The following is a 23,999-nucleotide window of genomic DNA, read 5'->3' as shown; positions in this document are numbered from 1 at the left end:
GAAATTATAAATATGGGACATGTTCTTGTTAATCAAAGTATCCCCAATGTCTGACTCTTTGGAGGATCTTTTTGAAGTGCCACTGATGGGGCAGGAAAAATAGGAATTAGTAAGGCAAACAACTGCAAAAAGAGGATTCCAGACAAAGAGACCAGCATGTGTAAAGGCCAGCAGAAAGGCAAAGGAAGCAGAAGGCTCTAAAAGGTGTGCAGGTGAGAAAATGACAGAAGAGTTGATACAGGAAATGAAAGCGTGGAGTGCTTTTCTTTCAGACTAAATTACTCATCAACAGACAAAGGCCATAATTTTATTTTCATTTGGGGAACCAGAAAATTGGAAATTGGATATATATTTTCAACATTACATATAAATGGCAAATATTTACTGTACTTTTGAACTTTTACAGTCCATAGATGTTACAAAATGAGAGACTAACAAAACATTTTCCATGTATAAAAGAAAGTAAAGAGTTTTTAGGCCTTCAGAATAAATATATTAAGAGATATGTTAAAAATACGTATAAAATTAGGCATTTTTTACATTAATACAATGAAATACTATGAACTTTTTAACATATAAAAACATACTTGAAATAAAGTAAAAACATAGCATGTATTCACTAAACACAATCACATAAAAACATATTCATTGTACATTGGTTAAATGAAAAGAAAAATAAGTATGTGGTGTTTAAATATTTAGAAAATTGGTTGTATGCTTGTTTCACAGATCTCTAATAAAGTAAAAACCCTACGCCTAAGTTTTAAGACTCCAGCAACTAGATAGTAAAATTTCAAAACTTGATACAAAATCTCCAAGTAGGTTATTGAAAATTTGAGAGGTATATAGAAATACAAAATCCTTAAACATGTTATTGTCTGCATCATCCTATTTGCATAAACATATTTAAAAAAATCAGCAGACCATGTGAATTCCAAGATTTCTAATTCTGGAGTCAAATTCCTTCCCTTTTAGTTTTTTTCTAAAATAATGCCTATTTTTTACTATGTGTAATCAAGTCCTAAGACCAAAATTCCCAAAGATAAGTAATTACCAAAAACAGGGACAATCATGACAAATGGAAACATAAAGAAAAACTATAGTGCTCACAGTCCCTTACTAATCCATGTAAATGACAGCTATAAAATGAAACAGATCCATGTTCCAATATTAAAACCAATCAAAAAGTAGTCATGGGGGGTAGATGGTGGCACAGCAGTGAGGCAACAATATGCAAGACTGACTTGCATTGGAAGGTTCTAAGTTCATATCTGGAGACCTTCCTGAACACACCAGAGAGAAATTTTATTTTGGGACCAGCAGTTAGCATAATGGCTATGTCGCTGGTCTCCCATGTATTTGACCGTGGTTCAATTCCTAGACCTGGTGACTTAAACTCACACAGGGCGTGTGTGCGTGCATGTGTGCCCAAGATCCCGAGAGGAGAATTGGAGGAGAAGGGATTGCAGCGTGGCCATCCCCCCTGGGGAGTGATTTCTCGCTTTCTACCGCTCTGTCTCTTTCTGGCAAGCGCATGCAGCCTATAGCAAAAACCTCTCAAAAGAAAAAAAAAAAAGAAATTTTATTTTAAAACTAGATGTGACTCGGACCAGCAGTTGTCATATAGGCTATGTCACTGGACTCCCATATAGTCCATTGTGGTTTGAGTCCCAGACTTGGTGGTTCACACTCACACTGGGTGCATGTGCGTGCGTGCCCAAGATCCAGAGAAGAGAGTGGAGAAGGGATTGTGGCATGGCCATCCCCCCTGGGGGTGATTTCTTGCTTTCTATCTCTCTGTCTTTCATTGTTTCTGGCAAGTGCATGCGCCCTTATAGCAAAAACCTCTCCATTTAAAAAAAAAATTGTTGTAACTGATTAGAATTATTGATATTAAAAAATGTAATTTCTTCCTAAAATAGTCAATAGATTCTATGCAATGACCATCAAAATTCCAACATATTATGCAATGATCATCAAAATTCCAACATACTTTTTAAAACTGACAGGCTTATTCTAATGAGAATAATCAAGAATCAGTTGATTCATCAATCCAAGAATCAGTTAACTATGGCCTATGGGCCAAATACTTAAAAGTGATTTTTTTAAAATAGATTTTTAAAGGCAAAAAAGGGGGAAGAAAAACATTTGACAGAGACAAAATATGAGCTATAAAGCCTAAAAATATTTATCATTAGGACCTTTACAAAAAAGTGCACTAATCCCAATCTAGAAGTATAGTATTGAAAAACTTAACACTAACAGAGGTCAAGATATACCATAAAGGTACAGATTAATATGACACTGGTGCAAGGACAAATGAATCAAGAGAATGGAGAGCCTGGAAACACACACACATTTAGATACTTGACTGCTAATAAAGGAGATACTAAAAAGTAGTAGGAAAGAGATGACATTTTCAATAAATGGTGTTGGGGTCAGATGGAAAGCCATAGAGAAAATAATGAACTTTGATCCCTACCTCACACCATATACTAACAAAAAGTCAACTGTATATGGAGTTCTGACTTTAAAATTATAAGTTTAAGAAATAAAAGGTAGAAAAAAATAGGATTTTTAAAAATGAATTATTTACTGGGACCAGCAGTTAGTGTAATGGCTATGTCGCTGGACTCCCACGTAGTCGACCACAGTTTGTGTCCCGGACCCGGTGGCTTAAAACTCACACTGGGCGTGTGTGCATGCATGCCCAAGATCCCGAGAGGAGAACGGAGGAGAAGGGATTGCAGCATGGCCATCCCCCGGGGGGGGTGATTTCTCGCTTTCTGTCTCTCTGTCTCTATGTGGTGAGCGCACACGTCCTATAGCAAAAAAAAAAAAAACACCTTTCCAAAAAAATAAAAGAATTATTTACTTAACTTTGCTAGTATTTTTAAAATTTGCCATAGAGCACATGTGCTCACAAGAGAAAGGCAGAGAGGGAGAGGGAAAGTGAGAAAGTAAGTCACCAGGTCTTGGACTCGAACTGTGGTTGGCTATGTAGGAGTCCTGCACCTTAATCACATGCCAACTACTGGCCCCAGGATGATATTTTTATGACCTTGGCATTTCTTCTTAATTAGGATACTAAAGCACTAACCATAAAGGAAAAGATGAATAAATTAGACTAATAAAATAAAAAATTCCTATTAATCAAAAGACATCATTAATGGATCAGAGTTCACTGAATTAAATTATAATTTTTTTTATTTTTTTAAAGCAATTCTAATTGTAAAGATTGATTTTTTTTTTTTTTCTCACAGGCCTGCCAAAGGAGAAAGAGAAAGTGTACTTTTTAAAAATAAAACTTATTTTACCTTGCAATGATCATATAGGTTCACTGGATCCTCTTAAAAATCTAGATATATTATGAAATTCTGGTCTTTTTTCCTCCTGTATCTTAAAACATTTTGTGATTCCTTTTCATAGAATTCATTATTACTTACCACTACAAACCAACTGTCTTCAATTATGCTTACAAATATTAAAATAAGAAGACAAAGAAAGAATGATAGAATGCCTAGGCCAGGAGGATAAAACAAAAATGGCATTACCCTTGCACTGCGTAAAATACTGCTGTCTACTTTTAGGCTTCACTGGGCACAATCGAGAATTCCAATTTTTTTAATTTCCTAACTATAATAATAAAAAGAAAACTAGCAAAGCTATTTCAAAATTATAAGATGAATCAAAAGATAAATGCAATGAAACACAGCAGCATTCTAGACTCTAAAAATGTCAAACTGATCATTTAAGTGAAATCTCCAACCATATCCTATATAAATATTCTCAACTTCAAGGTTCAAGGAGAGAAAAATATTTTCTAAGAACAGAAGGGAAATGTGGTACTGGCATCCACTTAGTTATTAAACAGGAAGGACTACAGCACATATTTAGTGGAATGAACCTGGAATATCTCACTTTGCTAAAAGGAAATGTGATAGAATTATTACATATTTATGTTTTTGTGCCCAAATTTACTTGCTGCAGGGAGTTTTACTCTTCAAATTTTAATTGAAATTTCTTAAGTTGTTTTTTCACGATATTTTTATCCTTATTTTGTAATTTATTTATAAAATTACTTTAAAACTTAAAAGAAAAAAGGCTCCATTAGGTAAAGACTACTTTTCTAGTATACTGAGGATTAAAGGTAAAGAAAGTAAAAACGTACAGCAGAGTGAGAAATCTGCAACACATGTAATGAATAATGAACTGATATATAAAGAACTCTTCCAAATCAATAAAAAATAAAACAGAACAGAAAAATGGGGAGGAATACTTGGATCAGCTTTGTATATAGGAAGAAATCAAACTAGACAATTATTAAATGCACAACCTCATTAGCCATCAGGAAAATGTATATTAAAAACCCGTATCACAATATCACCACATATCTTTCAAGAATGCTAAAATTTAAAAGTTTAACAATATCCAGTGTTGATATGGAGCCAAAGATGAAACATTGAAACATTGCTGGTGAGAGTATAAAACGAAAGTCACTTTGGAAAACTGTTTAACAATATCTATTAATGCAAAACATTTACACACACACACACTCACATACACACACTCCTATGATGGAAAAATTCCAATCCTTGGTATATATTCAAATAAAATTAAGTATACCTAAAGGAACATATATTGTACCAAAAGACACAAAGTAGCAATTTTTATAATAACCAAAACTTCAATGATTATCAATCATAGAGTGGATAAACAGATCACCGTATTCTCACAATGGAATATTACAAAGAAATGAGAACAAATAAACCACTGCTACACAAATGAATAAAACAACAATACAATATCAAGTGAAAGATGCTGGACTCAAAAGAATACGTACAATATAATTTCAGTAATATAAAGTCCAAAAATAGGGAAAATGAATCTATGGTGTAAAAGTCAGTATGGTGGCTACCTTTGACGTGAGAAAAATGACTAAGAGAAAAGATGGAAGCGATTTCTTTCTTTCTTTTTTTTTTCTGGAGAGGTTTTTCGCTATAGGGCACGTGCGCTCGCCAGACAGAGAGAGACAGAGAGACAGAAAGCAAGAAATCACCCCCCAGGGGGGATGGTCACACTGCAATCCCTTCTCCTCCATTCTCCTCTTGGGATCTTAGGCACGCATACACACGCACCCAGCGTGAGTTTTAAGCCACCGGGTCTGGGACACGAACTGCAGTCGACTACGTGGGAGTCCAGCGACATAGCCATTACACTAACTGCTGGTTCCCAAGATGAAAGAGATTTCTTAGGTGCTAGTAATTTCTGCCTCTTGATTTGAGACATGGTAACATGAATGAGACTACTTTGTGAAAATTTACTAGGTTGTACAATAAAGACTATGTGCTTCTCTTATGTTACCTTTTATTAAATAAGCTTACTTATTAAAAAAAAGGTTCTGGTAAATCAATATCCACTGATAAGACAGCTTATTGGAGCAATGGTAGTTAGTCTACTGGAAGACTTGATGAATACGATGATACACATACAAGCAATACGACATCAAGACAACTGTCCTAGATGCCCAAGAAAGTGCTATGCTATTTTATGTGATACGGTTTTGTCACCTAACTTTTTAGAACTCTAGTTTTTAGAAAGCAACCTACATCTGAATTTTGCAAAAACTCAAGTTTACAGTATTTTATTTTAATAGTATATTACTAGTAAATCAGTTTAAATGTGTTCTAAATGCTTGTTTTCTACCCATCTTTGTTTATTAAAAACAAACAAACAAACAAATTGGCTTTCTATATCAGTTATGTGTTCACAGAAAAATGTGAATTCAACTAATAAAGGCAACTCACAAGTTTCCTTAATAATGAGATCCCTCTTTAATTATTCTCTTTCACTCACTAACCAGCTTCTCAGTACACTTTTAAAAATATACTTACACAAGAGAAAAAAGAGCAATGCCTATGTAATAGTAATAAACTATACTACATAAGGGCTAAGTGAGTAAAAGAAGTAGAAAGGTGATAGAAATGGCAACGATACAGTCTAGCTAAAGGAAAGGTTTTCAAAACAAGGTGGAAAATGAGAGCAGGATCCAATTCTAGGACCAAAAAAGTCATGTTTACCAAAGTTGCGGTTGAAAAAGTTAGAGATGGTATCATATATCTAAAACAATATAAATGGGCCAGCTGCATAGCCTAGTGGTTAATATGAGTCAGGTCCTACATGGCTGACTGTAGTCTGAATTCCAGTCCTGATGGCTTAGAAAACATGCTAGGCGGGACCAGCAGTTAGCACAATGGCTATGTCGCTGGACTCCCACATAGTCGACCGCGGTTTGAGTCCCGGACCCGGTGGCTTAAACTCACGCAGGGCGTGAGTGCCCAAGATCCCGAGAGGAGAATGGAGGAGAAGGGATTGCGGCGTGGCCATCCCCCCCGGGGGGTGATTTCTCGCTTTCTATCTCTCTCTCTCTGTCTGGCGAGCGCACGCGCCCTATAGCAAAATCCTCTCCAAAAAAAAAAGAAAGAAAGAAAGAAAACATGCCAGGCATGTGTGCGTGCATGCCCCAAATCCCATCAAGATACAGAAATGGATTGTGTTTATAACCATGCCCCACTGAGGGGTACTTTCTCCCTTTCCCTCTCTTTGCCTCTCTGATGAGCACACATACCCTCTGATAATTAAAATAAATTAATTAAATAAAACAATGTAATCAACATTCACCACAATTTCAGCAGACTAAAATGATGATCTAAACCTAACTATATGAAATGTAAAGATAAATGTAAAATCTTAGAAAAAGAAAAAAAAAACCCACAAATGTACAAGTTCAGGATGAGACTAAGCTTAACAGCAGCTAACATGAAAAAAACCTGGGAAAACTGATGGTAAGTCAACACAGAGTACTGAAAAAGTAAAACAATTTGTTAAGCTTTCTATATAAGTACATTATTTATAATGAAGTCGATAATGGGCCTATGTTCCTCTACGTCTGAAGTAAGTTCATGCTGGAGGAGATGAACAAACCAAAGGCCCTCTGAAGAACAGTGAGCAATATATAGTAAGAGGAGGCTACAACCAATGACAAAGTGAAAAGAAAATCTGAGTTTATGTGATTGGCAGAGCAGAGTAGGTAACGCAGGGCAGAAAAAACATGAAGGTGCTTATTTTAAATAACTGTAGTGACAAACTGTAGGGATATGTGTTGCTCCATAAAGGCAGATCCCAAATTAGCAGGAACAAGTTACAGAAACACAATGAGGTTTAATGTAAAAGGTAAACTTTCTAGAAAGCTGCCAATGCCTTATATGGCAGTATTCCTTATCATGGTGCGAATGTTCAGGCAGAGACCACCAACTGTCACAAGAGATACAATAGACTTAAAAGTGGATCTCATTACGTTTGGATTCTAAACCCATCTCAACTATTTACTATGTCATGCAGGGCATTTTATTTGTATCTCCATTTCTGTTTCCTTATCTATTACTTCAGGATAACTCTGGGAGGAATAAATGAGGTGATAAACTCAACCTAACATGCAACACAAATGTGAGTTGCCATGCACTAGATAGCTGCTAAGACCTCCACAACTCTGAGATTAACTGCGCCTATGAGGTAAGAAAAAATTGGTCCTAAATTTACAACTCTAAAATCTGATAGGCAAAGAGCAAAAACACTAATATGATAGAAATCGGAGCAGGAAATGTAGGAAGGGTCTTCAAAAAGCTTATAGAAAATATGTATTATGGAACCAAAATAAACTTGTACTTTAATCCATCTTCCATAAACTTTTTGAAATCCTCTTATATGTTTCATGAAATGTTAAGAATGAACTTCTCTGACAGCAAATTAGTCAACACATCTAAAAGGCAAGGCTCAATCCTGGAAACACCCACAAATTCAAATGAAGATGATACATATGTCAGATAAATCAAGACTACAAATTATTTATAATCACCAATGGTATGAATGTGAATCACAGCATTAGATACAATACTTAAATGATGTTTTTGCTTTGGGAAGCTGCTAGACTCAGTTCAACCTGGGTCTGAATTTCAATTCTACTCTCCCAGCAACATGATCCTGACTGACCAAGTTATCTAATCCTCTCAGCTCTGGTTTACAAAGAGGAAATGCCTAATTCACAGGTTAAGAAAAATGAGATAACACAAAAGAAGTCTCTTTAGCAAGGCTTTTTGGAATATAAAAGACTTCTTATTAATTGCCCTCCTTTTTTTTTACTTTTGATTTTGGATGGAATTTTGTGTCACGTTATTTTGAGAATTACAAACTTGGAGAACAAATAGAAGATATATTTTGTTTTAAAATATTAACATAAGATTTACATTAAAATAGATGAACAAAGGGTCAAGCAGTGGTGCAGCGGTAACACAACACTCCAGAGAGGCTGGACCCACATGGGAAGGTCTCAGGTTCCAACCCCAGGTCTCCCTGGACATGCTGAGAGCTTGGTGTACCCACGATCCAGGCTGGGCGAAGCCGGGGATAGACTGTGGAATGAAGACCCTGTTGGGGTGCCTCTCTCTCTCTCATGAAGAAATAAACTTTAAAATAATTAAATAAAATTAAAATGACAATACAGATCCACTGATAGTGAGATAGAAAGCTAACCAGTATACTGATAAGTGGAAAAAGCAAGTTATAAGACTCAAAATGATCCCATTTTTATGCTACATATACATTTAAGTGATTATCTCTAGATGATAAAATTATGTGACTATGTTTTTCTGTACTTTTCTGTAATGTCTGAATTTTGTATAAGGAGTATGTATTTCTAGTATAATATCCACTGGAAAAAAATCTAATTGAAAATAATTTTCTTAGGCCAACAATTAAATAAATAATTCTTTTTTTAAAAAAGGAAAAGGATATTTTTCTATAGGAAAATGATCATTTAGGTTACTTGGGAAGAAAAAATGTATTTTTACAAACTTAGAAAAATGAATTTAACACTTTTTAAAAGGTAAAGAGAAAAAAATTGAGAAGCCATTATCTTTTCTTTCTAAAATAAACATGTCGTTCAGACAAAAGAAAAACATCTCTCTAATTAAGGAATGAGGATGTATCCACCACCAGGAAGGGATTTTGTCTGTTCTGTTATATTCTTGCCTGTATGCAAAGCAAGAATTTAATAAATATTCATTGAACAAATAGATAAAACAAAAGTTCTATTTACCCTTATACTAAATTTCATTTTTTAATTTCAATAGAATATTGGCTTATTCACCTTTATCTCTAATGACTAACATATTACCTAACAAATAAATGCCAGTTCAATTATTTGTCAAATAAATGCAAAGCACACAAGTTCAATAAATATTACTATGAAGCGGAAAAGTCAGTAAGAAATGATAGGCATTACCCTAAAGATTACATACATTCTTGACTGTAACCTTTACATATAGGATAAAAATAGTGACATCAAAGAAAAGGGGTATGTTTCCTTCTCTAAATTATATTATGTCAAGTCTAATAATCAAATACTGATATTAGTCATTATAAACCAGGAATTTATGTAAAAGTACAAAGAGAATATAAAACCTGTGTAAATGAAGTTCTTATACATCAAGGCCTTTAAGACCTCTGCAGTCTACCAACACAATAACCAAACCAGATAAAAAAAAAAAAAAAGAGAGAAATGGTAGACCTACCTTGGGCCTCTTGGACCTTCCAAGTAACTGCTTCTAGGAGGATCTGGAAGCAGTCCACCTGACCTCACTGGCATGTCCTTGACTGCAGTGATTGGCTGAGATGAAACAGCTGAAGACTCCCCAAGTCCTTGCTCAGATGAGAACGAACCATATGGCAGAGTAGACTTGCTCAGAGGAGCTTTAGAATTCACTTGTTCTGGTGGACCAAGAGCTGACTGTAATGAAGGATGGTAAGCTGAGGATGGGGCTGAACCAAAAGACACTGGAGTGGGAAGCAGTGCTGGTCTAGGTTTCTCTGGACCTTGTGAGCTCTGAGAACTGGAGGCTGGTGGGACTGGGGCTGTTGTTAACTGAGGAGGCAACCCTTGTGGAACACCAGGAGGAGGTATTCCTGGAGGAGGTGTGGCTGACGACAATGGTGGGAGGGGCATGACAGGTGGAGGCGCAGTTGAAGAGAGAGATGGTGGGGGAAAAACAGGTGGAGGGCCTGCAGAAGAGAGAGGAGGTGGGGGAAGAACTGGTGGGGGCCCTGTTGAAGAGAGAGATGGTGGCATCCCGGGGGGGGGCACAGAGGTTGGTAGAGAAGGTGGCATCACGGGTGGGGGCATGCCAGGTGGTGGCACTGTAGTAGGCAGGGCAGGGGGCATCACTGGTGGTGGCAATGATGGAGGTAATACTGGAGGGGGCATTGTTGGTAGAGGTGGAGGCATTTGAGAATATGGAACAAAAGGAGGTGGCATTGACATGTTCCCCATATACTGGTTCTTCATATTCTGAAATGAATTGACTTTTTCCTGGAGATAGGTCTGAGAGGCTTTCATATGTCCCTGCCATGTTTTCCACTGCTTCTCATACTCCTGTAGCTGATCTTTATGAGGATAGGAATGGAGCTGTTCCTCCCATAGCTGGAACTCTCTCTCCCATTCTTGGTAAAGATGCTGAAATTGTTGCTGCTGCATCTCATAATGCCGCAGCTGCACATCTACAGACATGGTCTACAAATAAAGGGATAAAAATTATTTCAAGACATTCATATAAGCGAACTAATCATAAGTTAAAATATTAATAAGATGGGACCAGCAGATGGCATAATGGTTATGTCACTGAAATCCTGCTGTCCACCATGGTTTGAGTCCTGGACCCGGTGGCTTAAAATTCATGCAGGGGCACCAGCAGTTGGTGTAATGGCTATGTTGCTGGACTTCCATGTAGTTGACTACGGTTCAAGTCCTGGACTCGGTGGCTTAAACTCATGCCGGGCACATGTGTGTGCATGCCCAAGATCCTGAGAGGAAAAGGGAGAAGGGACTGGGGCATGGCCATCACCCCAGGGGGTGATTTCTTGCTTTCTGTCTCTCTGTCTTTCTGGCGAGCGCACATGCCCTACAGCACAAACCTCTCCAAAAAAAACAACACCAACAACAAAAAAAGACACTCGTGAGGTGTGCATGTGCGTGTATGCCAAAGATCCCAAGAGAATGGAGGAGAAGGGATTGTAGCGTGGCCATCTTCTCAGGGGGTGATTTCTCATTTTCTGTCTGTCTGTCTCGGGTGAGAGGGCGAGCACTACAGCAAAAAAATTTCTCTCTGAAAAAATAATATATATTAATGAATTGAGGACAATGAAGCCTTAGAAAATAAGAACACTGAAGAATTTGGGAGGTTACAGATAATTAAGCTTGTTAAATCCTTTTACTGATGATTATTATTTCTTCTTTTGACTTTTTATAAAATTTAATCAGAGTTGGAAAAATTAACAAAATATGAAAGCAAACACCCAGCAACAATTATTTTCAAGTTTTTAATAATTACTATAGGTCTTTTTTTTTTGCTACAGGGAGTATGCACTTGCCAGAGAAAGATGAGGTTTGGTGGGGAAGGGGGGAGAGCAGATAGACATGCCACAACCCTTTCTCCATTTTCCTCTCAAGATTTTGAACATGAACACATCTGCATTTGGTGTGTTTTTCAAGTTGCCAGCACTGGGGCTTGAACCTCACAGCTGGCCATGCAGGATTCAGCCACCTCAACCACCATCTCACCAACTGGCACACTATGGATCATTTTAAGAACCTGAAAAATCATCTATTATCATGGATATAAGGCATAGATTAAACCTCAAAGACCCAAGACAAGGAAGTATCTATCTTTATCTGTTATGGTATATTTGCTTGGGATACTTGTTTGGGGCCTCTGGGGTGGATTATTTGCTTGTCTATTACTGCAGTGGTTTGCAGGCAAACCACAGGTTAATTTGTAGCTATTTGGTAAAATTCTCTGGTTCTTAAATTTCTTTGCAATAATACTCTAATATCTGGCCTGGGTTGACATGATCAAGAGACTCCACCATATCCAGCCCTTCCCCAGACTCCAGATAATGTGACAGATAACTACTTAGGCACTTCTGCTGGAAACATCTAATTATCAACACTTAATAACTTCAGTTCTTCACATTCAGATCTCTTTCTGGAATAATAAAGCCTTTAGATATCTTGAGGCAACTTCCTCTTTGTCAGCTGTGGCAGAACTCGCCTGTATGTGTGGTGGCTGCTGTATGATTTGCTGGTACTGTTGTAGGATCTGCTGTAACTGAGTGTGCTTCTGCATTATTCCCTGATACTGGAAGCCAACGCGATGTTGCTGGTGCTGCTGCCAGTGTGCTGCTGCAGCCTGCAACTGTTTTAACCTGGCATCTTCTTCCGGGTCCTCAGACTAAAGATAAAAGAAGATACATTTTTATGTAAGTCATCAAACAGCAACCAAATTAGTATTTTATAAACGTATTATTATAAAGTCCAGAATCCCTACAACTTGGTTGATTTAGGAAAGCTATTCTCGAGCCAGCAAGTGGTGTGGTGGTTAAGGGCCTGGACGCCCATGTGGTTGACCGTGGTTTGGGTCTTGGATATGGCAGCTTGCTTTCTTACTTTCTCTCTCTCTCACTCTGTCCCTCTCTGGTAAAATAAATAAATGAACAAACAAATAAACAGAAAAGCTATTCTCTCTTTAGATAAAGCTACCAGCTCGCTCTATACTGTTATCATGAATACTAATAAAAACGAGTTTATAAATTCCACAGGCTTCACTAAGATAATATCTTTGTTCCTAGACAAGACAAACAATTCCCCGCCAGAAAGTAAACGTTCGATCACAGACCCTTTCACTCTTTGAGAAATCTTTTATTTTTGCTCACTTTGCACCCATGGAATACAACATGGTTCAATAAAGTTTTCACATAAGGCTCTTGGAAGAACAATGACCTTTGCAACAATGTGAAAACTGTCCCTGTGTGAGTCCTTACACTGACTAATATGGATTATCACATTTAATGTGTCACAGCTTGATGAGATATTGGGTCATCAGAAAAGTCATATTTTTTTGTATGCAAAAATTTGTCATGACTTTTCTGACAGTCCAATATTTGAATATGCCCATATTTCAGATGAGGAAACTGAAGCATGAAATGGTTAACTAACTTGTCCAGAGTTACCACCATGAAATGGCAGTGCCTGGACGACAACCTAGGCAGCTTAACTCTTAAAGTTGAAATTCTCAACTAGTGCCCTATGCTGTCATTATGAACACACTTGGGTATTTCCCTTTAGTACTCAGAGATACTCAATTCAGAGGGCTATCACGTTGTTCATTCTCACAAAACCAGAAAAAAACCTCCTTTGCTAAACTTAATAAGGCAGATATCTGGTTATTTCACAAATGGAATTTTACAGATACTTAAAAAACACATTAAAAAATATCCACTTATGACCAAAGTATATATTAACGAATAAGAAAAAAAAAGGCTGAACAATTTAATGTACAGCAAATAATAAACTATATGGTTACCTGGGGTTCTTCAGGTGGGAGAGGTGGTGGCACCTCCTCATTTGGAGGTGGTAAGGGAGGATCGTCAGATGTAGGAGTTTCTGTCACTTGATTGGTAGGAACTTCTTCTTTCACTGGCTCTGATGCTTCCTTTGCTACAACAGGACCCTTTTTATGTCCTGGCAAATGCACTTTTGTCCTCTGCTGCAAACTAAGCAGATGCTGTCGATACCAATACTGCTGCTGTTCCTGTAACAAAAAACATTTTGAGAATTTCAGTTGACAATCATGTATTTCTGCAACTTGGCAGGGACATCTGTGTCTGTGATCATGTGTATGTAAGAGAAGGCAAAGTTGGACTGAAGAGAGCAAGTAAGTTAACAAGATCCTAACAGGGCTAGAGAAAAATTTTAGTTCCCCCTCCAAATTATATATTTAAACTATACATATTAATCAACACACTTCTTTACTTTCTTAAACATGCTTTTAGAGGAGCTGGCAGGAGGCATGGTGGTTAAGGGTCCTGGACTCCCATGTGGCCAACCATGGTTCAAGCCCTAGACCTGGCAGCTTGCTTGCTTGCATTCCCACTTTCGCTCTCTCTCTCTCTCACTCTGTCCCTCTTTGGTCAAATTAAATAAATAAAGTTAAATAAAATAATTCTTAAAAATGCTTTTAGAGGTAAGAACAGTGTTTTTTTTTCAAATACGTAATTTATTTAATTTGTTATCATTATTTTTTAATTTGATGAGAGAAGGGAAGAGAGAGCAAGGAAGAGAGAAAGTGAGAGAATAAGTTGCCAGGTCCGAGACTTGAACTGTGGTCAGTTATGTGGGAGTCCAGCATCTTAACCACCATGCCACCTGCCAGCTCTCCCTTTTTTCTTTAAGAGCAGTGTTTTTGATAAATGATCAGAATAAATTCTTTCAGTATTCACAGCTACTTTTTGTTTTTCTTAAAGAATTATTTTATTTATTCATTAATTTATTTTAATTTGACCAGAGAGAAACACAGAGAGAGAAAGAAAGAGAGAAAAAGGTAGAAAGCAAGCCACTAGGTCCAGGAATTGAACAACAGACGGCCACAAGGGAGTGTCCCGCACATTAATCACCACACTACCTGCTGGTCTCCACAGCTACTTGTTTTTAACCAGTCTTAGTTCACTCAGATTTACCTATAGTTGTCTTTTTGTTGTTGTTTGTTAAGTTTTTGCCATGGGGCACGTGCACTTGCCAGAGAGAGATGGGGGGGGGACGACAAAGAGAGAGAGTGAGAGAGAGAGAGAAAGCATTCCCCGCAGGGGAATGCCCATGCTACAATCCCTCCTCTTCCACTCTCCTCTAGGGATTCTGGGCACACACACATGTGCCCAGTGTTTTTTAAGTCACTGAGTCCAGGACTAGAACCATGCAGTTAGCCATGTGGGATCCAGTGGCCTTAACCTCCATGCCACCTGTTGGTCCCTATAGTTATAATTAATAAATATAATCATATAGTTCTAGCAGTTCTCTCTCCCTTCTGTCTGCTTTAATGTTCCTCCCTCTTTCAAACACTGTTGTATCATTAGTCTATCCATATACTCAAGTATATACACATATAGGAGAATACCCCGTGCTTGTGTGTATATTTTTTTCAGAGATTTTTGCTATAGGGTGCATGCACTTGCCAGAGAGACAGAGAAAAAGTGAGAAATCACCCCCCAGAGGGAATGGCCACAACATAATCCCTTCTCCTCCATTCTCTCGGGATTTTGGGCATGCACAAACAGATGCAACCGGCACTGACTTTTAAGCCACCAGGTTCAGGACTCAAACCAGGGTCGACTACATGGGAGAGTCCAGCGATGTAACCATTAGGCAATCTGCTGGCTCTGAGAATATCCTGTGTCTTTAAAATGTTTTCTATTTACTTTAAAGCCTCAGCTTTATATTCCAAATTATACTGTAATTTACTTTTTTCTAGCTTGTTTTGTGCCCTCCCCCTTTTTATAAAGAGCGATCTTTGCTATAGGGTGCATGTGCTTGCCAGAGAGACAGTAAGTGAGAAATCAACCCCTGGAGGGATGGGCATGCTGCAATCCCTCCTCCTCTAGTCTTTTTTTTTTTTTTTTTGAGAGGTTTTCGCTATAGGGCGCGTGTGCTCGCCAGAGAGACAGAGACAGACAGAGAGACAGAAAGCAAGAAATCACCCCCCAGGGGTGATGGTCAGGCCGCAATCCCTTCTCCTCCATTCTCCTCTCGGGATCTTGGGCACGCACGCACACGCGCCCGGCGTGAGTTCTAAGCCATTGGGTCCAGGACACGAACCGTGGTCGACTACGTGGGAGTCCAGCGACATAACCATTACACTAACTGCTGGTTCCCTCCCCTAGTCTCCTCTTGGGATTTTAGGCATGCATGTACATGCACCTGGTGTGAGTTTGAAGCTGCTAGGACTCAAACCACAGTCAACTATGTGGGAGTCTAGTAAAGTAACCATTACACCATTTTTTTTTTTGAATTTCAACAATAAATTCAATGTAGAACAAAATTAGAAAATGCAGTCAACTCTTAAAATTCATGGATTCTGTATCTATGACTTTGCCTACTTGCTAAAATTTATTTTAATCCCCAAATCAATACCCAGGGAGCTTTCCCAGTCATTCACAACATGTGGAAAGGAGTAAAAACTCTGTCACATGGTGTACACATTATTAGCTGAGGTAGAATACAAGGTGATGCTCTGCTTTCTTGTTCCAGCTCTTGTACTGTGTCCTTTTCAGCCAATTTAATGCCACCTTTTCACACGTTTGTGTTTTTATCTGTGATTTTGCTGTTTAAAAGGGTCCCTAAACATAGTGGTAGTGCTGTCTGGTGTTCCTAAGAGCAAGAAGGCTACAATGTGCCTTACAAAGTAAGTATGTGTGGTAGATAATCTTCACGCCAGTGTTAACAGTGCTGTTGGCGTAAGTTCAATGTTAATTTATCAACAATGTATATTAAGTAAGGTATCTTTAAACAGAAACATATATAAACAAGGCTACATATTGACCAGCTGATGAAAATATGACCAGATACTCATGGGAACCTAACCTTGTATTTCTCCCAGAAGCAATGGCTCAGTATTTACTAATTTAATGTTTGTGGCAATTTTATAGAGTATTAACATATCAAAAAAGGAAAATCAACTGTATGGCTGGCCCGATGGCCTATTGGTTAAGGGAGCCAGATTTACCATGATTGAATGAAATCTGAATACCTGCCTGGTGGCCCCCCCATTGTGGGGTGCTTTCTCCCTCTCTCTCTCCTTCTTTCTCTCTTTCTCTAGTGAGGGCATATGCCCTCTGGCAATTAAAAAAATAATGGTTTAAAACAAATAAATCAACTACACATATGATCAATAACTAATTGAATAAAGTCAATTTAAAAACCTCACCATTCTTGGGACCAGCAGACAGCATGATTACGTCGCTGGACTCATGTAGTTGACCATGGTTCGAGTACTGGTCCCAGAAGCTTAAAACTCATGCTGGGCATGCATGCATGTATGTCCAAAATTCTGAGAGGATAATGAAGGAAAAGGGACTATGGTATGGCCATCCCTCCTAGGGAGTGATTTCTCACTTTCCGTCTGTCTCTCCAAAGAGTGCATGCGCCCTATAGCAAAAGTGTCTCTTAAAAAAAAAAAAAAAAAAAAAACTTCCATCGCTCTGAAACAACTACTGGATCATCATTATTCAAGTGTTCAATATAAAATCCCCTATGGTTACAAGGTTGCAGAAGGAAAAACAAAGGTTGTCATAACACTAAAATATTTACTAATAGAGACCAGCAGATGGCGTTAATGGCTATATTGTTGGACTCCCATGTAGTTGACAGTGATTCGTGTCCCAGACCCGGTGGCTTAAAACTCACGCCAGGCATGTGTGCATGCATGCCCAAGATCCTGAGAGGAGAATGGAGAAGGGACTGCGGCATGGTCATCCCCCCTGGGGGTGATTTCTCGCTTTCTGTCTCTCTGTCTGGCAAGCGCATGCACCCTATAGCAAAAACCTCTCCAAAAAAAAAAAAATTTTCACTAATATACTGTTGTATATATGATTAACAATAGTTTAAGTTTTTTTTTTTCTTTTTTTTTGAGAGGTTTTTGCTATAGGGTGCATGCGCTTGCCAGACAGAGAGACAGAAAGCGAGAAATCACCCCCAGGGGGGATGACCATGCCGCAGTCCCTTCTCCATTCTCCTCTCGGGATCTTGAGCACGCACACAAACGCACCTGGTGTGAGTTTAAGCCACCAGGTTCAGGATTCGAACTGCGATCAACTACATGGGAGTCCAGCAACATAGCCATTACGCTAACTGCTGGTCCCACAACAGCTTAAGTTTTCACTACGATTATAAGGATACAGGATTTTTTTTTTTGCCATAGGCCACTTGTGCTCACGAGAGAGAGAGAGAGAAAGAGAGAGAGAGAGACAGTCAGTGAGCCACCAGGTCTTAGACTTGAACCACGGCTGGCCATGTGGGAGTCCAGTACCTTAACCACCATGCCACTTGCTGCCCCCACAATATGGTTTTTCAAAGCACGGTGCAGTGTGTGATAAATCAAGAATATTATTGTATACATTATTTTCAACAAAAAACCTTCTTTTTCTCTCTCTTAAATGCTTTTTTGCTGGGACCAGCAGTTAGCGTAATGACTATGTCACTGGACTCCCATGCAGTCGACCGTGGTTCGAGTTCCGGACCCGGTGGCTTAAATTCACACCGGGCGTGTATGCGTGCGTGCCCAAGATCCCGAGAGGAGACTGGAGGAGAAGGCATTGTGACGTGGCCATCTTCCCTGGGGGGTGATTTCTCGCTTTCTGTCTCTCTGTCTCTCTCTGTCTCTCTGGCAAGCACACGTGCCCTATAGCGAAAACCTCTCAAAAAAAAAAAAAGCTTTTTTGCAGAGTTCCTCTCACACATCTCCCACTATCCACCCTCCTCCCATACACTCTTTAGTATCTACACTTGTCCTCCCTACTATTGTCTTCAACTTTTTCAAATTCCCCCATAGAGTGTAGACATTCAGGATATACATTGCAGAGATATGCAATGTTTGTCTTTCATAATTTGGCTCATTTCACTTAGCATTATTATTTATATATTTCATATATAAATCATTTATGTATATCTATTTTATTTACAATGACCAAGTCTTGCTGTTCTTTATGGATGAGTAATATTCCATAGAGTATATGTGCCACATTTTTTTCAATCCAGTCATCAGTTGTTGGGCACTTAGGCTGATTCCATGTCTTAGCAATTGTGAATAATGCTGCAATGAACATGGATGTGCAATTGTCTTTCTGACCTTTGGATAAATACCAAAGAGCGGGATTACTGGGTAATAAGTAGTTCTATTTATAAATATTTGAGGAACTTCCACATTCTTTTCTATAGTGACTGTCCAAATTTACATTCTTACCAACAGGGCACGAGGGTTCCCTTTTCTTTTCTTTTCTTTTTTTTAAGAGACTTTTGTTATAGGTTGCATATGTTTGCCCAAGAGACAGAGAGATAAAGAGACAGAAAGCGAGAAATAACCAACTGGGAGGATGGCCACACCACAATACCTTCTCCTCCATTCTCTCAGGATCTTGGACACACATACACATGCTCCCATTGTGAGTTTGAAGCCTCCAGGTCTGGGACTCAAACCAACATCAGATGGCATAATGGTTACATCACTGGATTCCCATGTAGTCGACAATAGTTCTAGTCCCAGATCTAGCAGCTTGAAACTCACGCCGGGCACATGTGTGTGCGTGCCCAAAATTCCGAGAGGAGAATGGAGAAAAGATTGCAGCTTGGCCATCCCTCCTGAAGGGTGATCTCTTACTTTCTGTCCTCTGGTGAGTGCACACATGCCCTATAGCAAAATTCCTTAAAAAAAAAAAAAAAAGGCATTGAACATTTTTTCATATGCTTTTTGGCCATTTGTATGTCTTCCTTTAAGAACTGTCTGTTCAGTTCATTTACCCATTTCTAGATTAGATTATTAGGGTTTGGTTTTTTTATTTTTTCTGCAGGTGAGCTGCTTTAAGTTCCAATATATTCTAGTTATCAATCCCTCATCTGGGGACCAGCAGTTGGCATAATGGCTATGTCACTGGATTCCCATGTAGTTGACCATGGTTCGAGTCCCGGATCCAGTGACTTAAACTCATGCCAGGCGCCTGTGCGTGCATGCCCAAGATCCCAAGAGAAGAATGGAAGAGAAGGGATTGTGGGACATGACCATCCCCCAAGGGGTGATTTCTTGCTTTCTGTCTCTCTGTCTCACTCTGTCTTTCTGGCAAGTGCACATGCCCTATTGCAAAACCTCTCCAAAAAAATAAATAATCCCTTATCTGAAATAGTTTGCAAGTAAATCCCATTCTATGGTTGTCTCTTCACGCTTGTTTTATCTTTTCATGTGCAGAAGCTTTTTAGTTTGATAGACACCATCCTCTATTGTAGGAACTGTTGCCTGCACTTTAGGGTCTTATTAAGTCTTTCCTACTCCAATATCTTGAAGTGTTTCCCATGAGCAGTTTTATAGTTTGAGTCTTTACATTTAGATCTTTGATCCATTTTGAGTTTATTTTTGTTAGTGGTAAGAGAGAGGAGTTCATTTTCATTTTTCAGTGGTGGATATACAGCTCTTCCTGCACCATTTACTGAAAATATTTTCTTTTTTCTGCTGGATTGTCTTGTGTCTTTGTCAAAAATTAGTTGGTTATATGTTTCGAAGTTTATTTCTTGATTGTCTTTTTTTTAAGAATTATTTAATTTCATTTGTTATTATTATTTTTTAATTTGACCAGAGGGAAACAGAGAGAAAAAGGGAAAGGGAAAAAGCAAGTTGCCAGGTCTGGGACTTGGACCATGGTCAGTCATGCAGAAACCCAGCGCCTCTAAACACCATGCCACTGCCGGCCCCATATTTCTGGATTGTATTCCATTGGTCTGTGTCTGGTTTTGTGCCAGTACCATGGTGTTTTGATTATCACAGCTTCTTAATATATTTCGAGGTCAGGTAGTGAGATGCTTCAAACTTTATTCTTTTTGCACAGTACTGCCATTGGGATATGGGGTATTTTATGATTCCAGGCAATTTTTATGATTGTTTGTTCTCTTCCTGTAAAGAATGCCACTGATAGGGGCTGGCAGGTGGCATGGTGGTTAAGGTTGCTGGACTCCCACATGGCTAACCACGGTTTGAGTCCCAGACCTGACAGCTTGCTTTCTCACTTTCCTTCTCTCTGTCTCTCTCTGGTCAACTTCAATAAAATAAAAATAAATAAATAAAGACAATTAAATAATTCTTTTTTAAAAAATGCCATTGATAATTTGATCTGAATTGCATTGAATTTATAAATTACTTTGGGTAAAACTGACATTTTAATTACACTGATTCTTCCAATTCAAGAACAAGGGATGTCTTTCCAGTTTTCATTGCTTTGGTATCATAGTCAATTCTTTTTTTTTTTTTTTAATTTTATTTATTTATTTATTTTATTTTGATTAGAGAGACACAGAGAGAGAGAGAAAGTGAGAAAGCAAGCCACCAGGTCCAGGACTTGAACCAGGGTTGGCCATGTGGGAATGTCCAGAACCCCAACCACCATGCCACCTGCTGGTCCCCCATAGTCAATTCTTCATTTCAGTTTTTCTTACAGAGCTCTTTCACCTCTTTGGTTAAGTTTATTCCTAGAATTATTTTGGTTTGGTTTGGTTTGGTTTGGGGTGTGTGTGTGTCTACTGTACAGTGAATGAAACTGCTCTCTTCAGTTCTGCCTCAGTGTGTTCATTGTTGTATCGCTGATTTTTAATTCTCTTCCATCACTCACACTATAAAGGTTCATGCTGAGGTGGTGTCCCACTCCCTATCACCTGTTTTTTCACTAATAGAACATAATATTCTTAAAGTTAGCCCCATGGCACAGCAATAAAGCCCTGTGCCAGAGAAACCAGATCCCACATGGTAACCACGGTTCAAATCCTGGCCTGGACAGTCTGAAATGTGCTTGAAAGTACTGGAGCACACAGTAGGGTGTCAATAAAAAGTTATGCATCATCAACTTAAGTCTATTCTAGGCTATTCATTTATGAACGAAAAAAAAAATTTTTAGAGGTTTTTGCTATACGGTGCATGTGCTCACCACAGAGACAGACAGGGAGACAGAAAGCGAGAAATCATCCCCCCCCCCCAGGAGGGATGGTCACGCCACAATTCCTTCTCCTCCATTCTCCTCTCAGGATCCTGGGCACACACGCACACGTGCCTGGCATGAGTTTAAGCCACCGGGTCTGGGACTCGAACCGCAGTCGACTACGTGGGAGTCCAGCGACATAGTCATTATGCTAACTGCTGGTCCCTATGAACTAAAATTTATTTCGATTATTGGGGAATATAAATTCCATCTCACTAACACCATCTTGAAGTTTCCATGATTGGGTTTTCATTTTTAACATATATAATCATCAGCTTTACTATTTAGTATAGTAAATATTATTTACTATTCAGTATAATAAAGCAGAGCATGGGCCAACAGGTGATGTGGAGGTTAAGGCAACTGGGTCCCGCATAGCCAACTGTGCAGTTCGAGTTCTGGACCTGGCAACTTGAAAATCATGCTGAGCACATGTGAATGCATGACCAAAATCCTAAGAGAATAGAAGAGAAGGGATTGTGATGCGCTCATGTGGGGGGGGGAGGGTGATTTCTCACTTTCTCTCTCTTTCTAGAGAGTACACACGCCTTACAGCAAAACATAAAGAAAAAGAATAAAAAGAAAAAGTAGACCATGATAGTAAACAATAATGTATTGGGTCATTATGAAGGTCATGACATGTTTTTGCATAGAAAAATGTGTCATGATTTTCCTGACAACTAATAGTATTAGAAAATTTTAACTTGCTTCCATTACTTATAGCATATATTGAAAAGGGTCATTCCATAACCTTGTGAATAAAGGAGCTGGATCCCTCAGTTCTGGCTGCAGTATGAATCCTGGTCTAGGCGCTTGAAAAACATGCGAGGTGTGTATGTGTGTGTATACCCCGAATTCCTCTGGGATGGAGAAACAGAGAATGAACTGCAGTGTGATCACATCCCACAGGGGAATGCTTTATCAACTCTCCTGCTTGCTCTAGGCACGAGCACAGTCTGGCAATTTAAAACAAAAGCAATAAATTATCTCTTTTAAATAAAAGAAGTTAATCTTTTAGTTACTTTCAAAGCATCACTAAAAGATACAAAGATACAAACTATCTCTCACAAAATAGAAGTCAGTGGGTATAGACACAAAGTTCAGACACGTCAAATTTGTCCCAACTATCTCATACCTCCAACCTTTGCCTTAAACCAAGCCTAGGAATAAGAACCTCATTAAGGGCTCAAGTACTTTTTGATTTATTGACAGTGTGCCTCGTAGGTTAAGAATCTATTTAATATGAACCCTACAGGCAGTAATTAGTTCTAATTCCATCCTGGGACTAGGCTTCAGTACCACTTTTTTTTTTTTAAATATGCCACAGGGTGTGTAAGCTCACCAGAGAGAGAGAGACAGAGAGGGACAAAGCACTCCCCATTGGGGTGTGGTCACACAGCAGTCACTTCTCCATTTTTTTGTACTATAGGGATTTGGGGCATGCATGCACACACATGCATCTAGCATGTCTTTCTCTTCTCGTTCTTTTTATTTTTTTAAAGGTTTTTGCCATAGGGCACGTGAACTCACTAAAGAGGAGAGTGACCAAGAGAAGGAAAATGAGAAATAAACCCCCAGAGGGAATGGCAACACCACAATCCCCTCTCCTCCATTTTCCTCATGGAACTTTAGACACACAAGTACATGGCCCAGTGTGATTCTCAAGCCACCGTGTCCAAGACGTGAATTATGGTTGTTCATGTGGGACTCCAACCACCTTAACCACACCACACTGCATGCTGGTCCTCCATCCAGCATTTTTTTTTTCAAGCCACTGAAGCCAGGATTCGAACTGCATGGTCAGTCACGTGAGATCCAGCTCCCATAACCATACTAAGCTACAGAGACTTGGCTCTTTGACACATTTTAAAACTTTACAAGTGGGAACAGCAGGTGGCGTGGTAGTTAAGGTGCTGGACACTCCCACATGGCTGACCATGGTTTGAGTCCCAGACCTGGCAGCTTGCTTTCTCACTTTCCCCCTTTCTCTGGACACATTAAAATATATGAATTAATAAATAAAATTAAATAAATAATTTTTAAAAACCTTTACAAGTAAATAATAATGATGTCACTCAGAAATGTCCTCAGTGGGAACCAGCAGTTAGTATAATGGCTATGTCGCTGGACTCCCACGTAGCCGACCGCGGTTCGCGTCCCAGACCCGGTGGCTTAGAACTCACGCCGGGCACGTGTGCGTGCGTGCCCAGGATCCCGAGAGGAGAATGGAGGAGAAGGGATTGTGGCGTGACCATGCCCTCTGGGGGGTGATTTCTTGCTTTCTGTCTCTATGTCTCTCTCTGTCTGTCTGGCGAGCGCACATGCCCTAT

At 39.0% G+C, this 23,999-nt stretch overlaps 1 protein-coding gene across 5 annotated transcripts in view; it reads right to left on the bottom strand.

Moving 5' to 3' along the window:
* Window positions 1-23,999, bottom strand: part of YLPM1 (YLP motif containing 1) — a gene marked incomplete at its 5' end in the record, with an annotated part of 119,472 nt that overhangs the window by 78,415 nt on the left and 17,058 nt on the right. For all 5 annotated transcript variants that reach the window (XM_027769095.1, XM_014585015.1, XM_027769094.1 and 2 more), the window contains 3 exon segments: window positions 9,630-10,624; window positions 12,162-12,341; window positions 13,473-13,700. In XM_027769095.1, the coding sequence (XP_027624896.1) occupies window positions 9,630-10,624; window positions 12,162-12,341; window positions 13,473-13,700 (1,403 nt within the window).

Source organism: Tupaia chinensis, unplaced genomic scaffold (assembly GCF_000334495.1).
Source record: "Tupaia chinensis unplaced genomic scaffold, TupChi_1.0 Scaffold148607_1, whole genome shotgun sequence".
NCBI lineage: Eukaryota > Metazoa > Chordata > Mammalia > Scandentia > Tupaiidae > Tupaia > Tupaia belangeri.
Note: the sequence above shows the minus strand (reverse complement) of the source record. Positions and strands in the feature narration are given on the sequence as shown.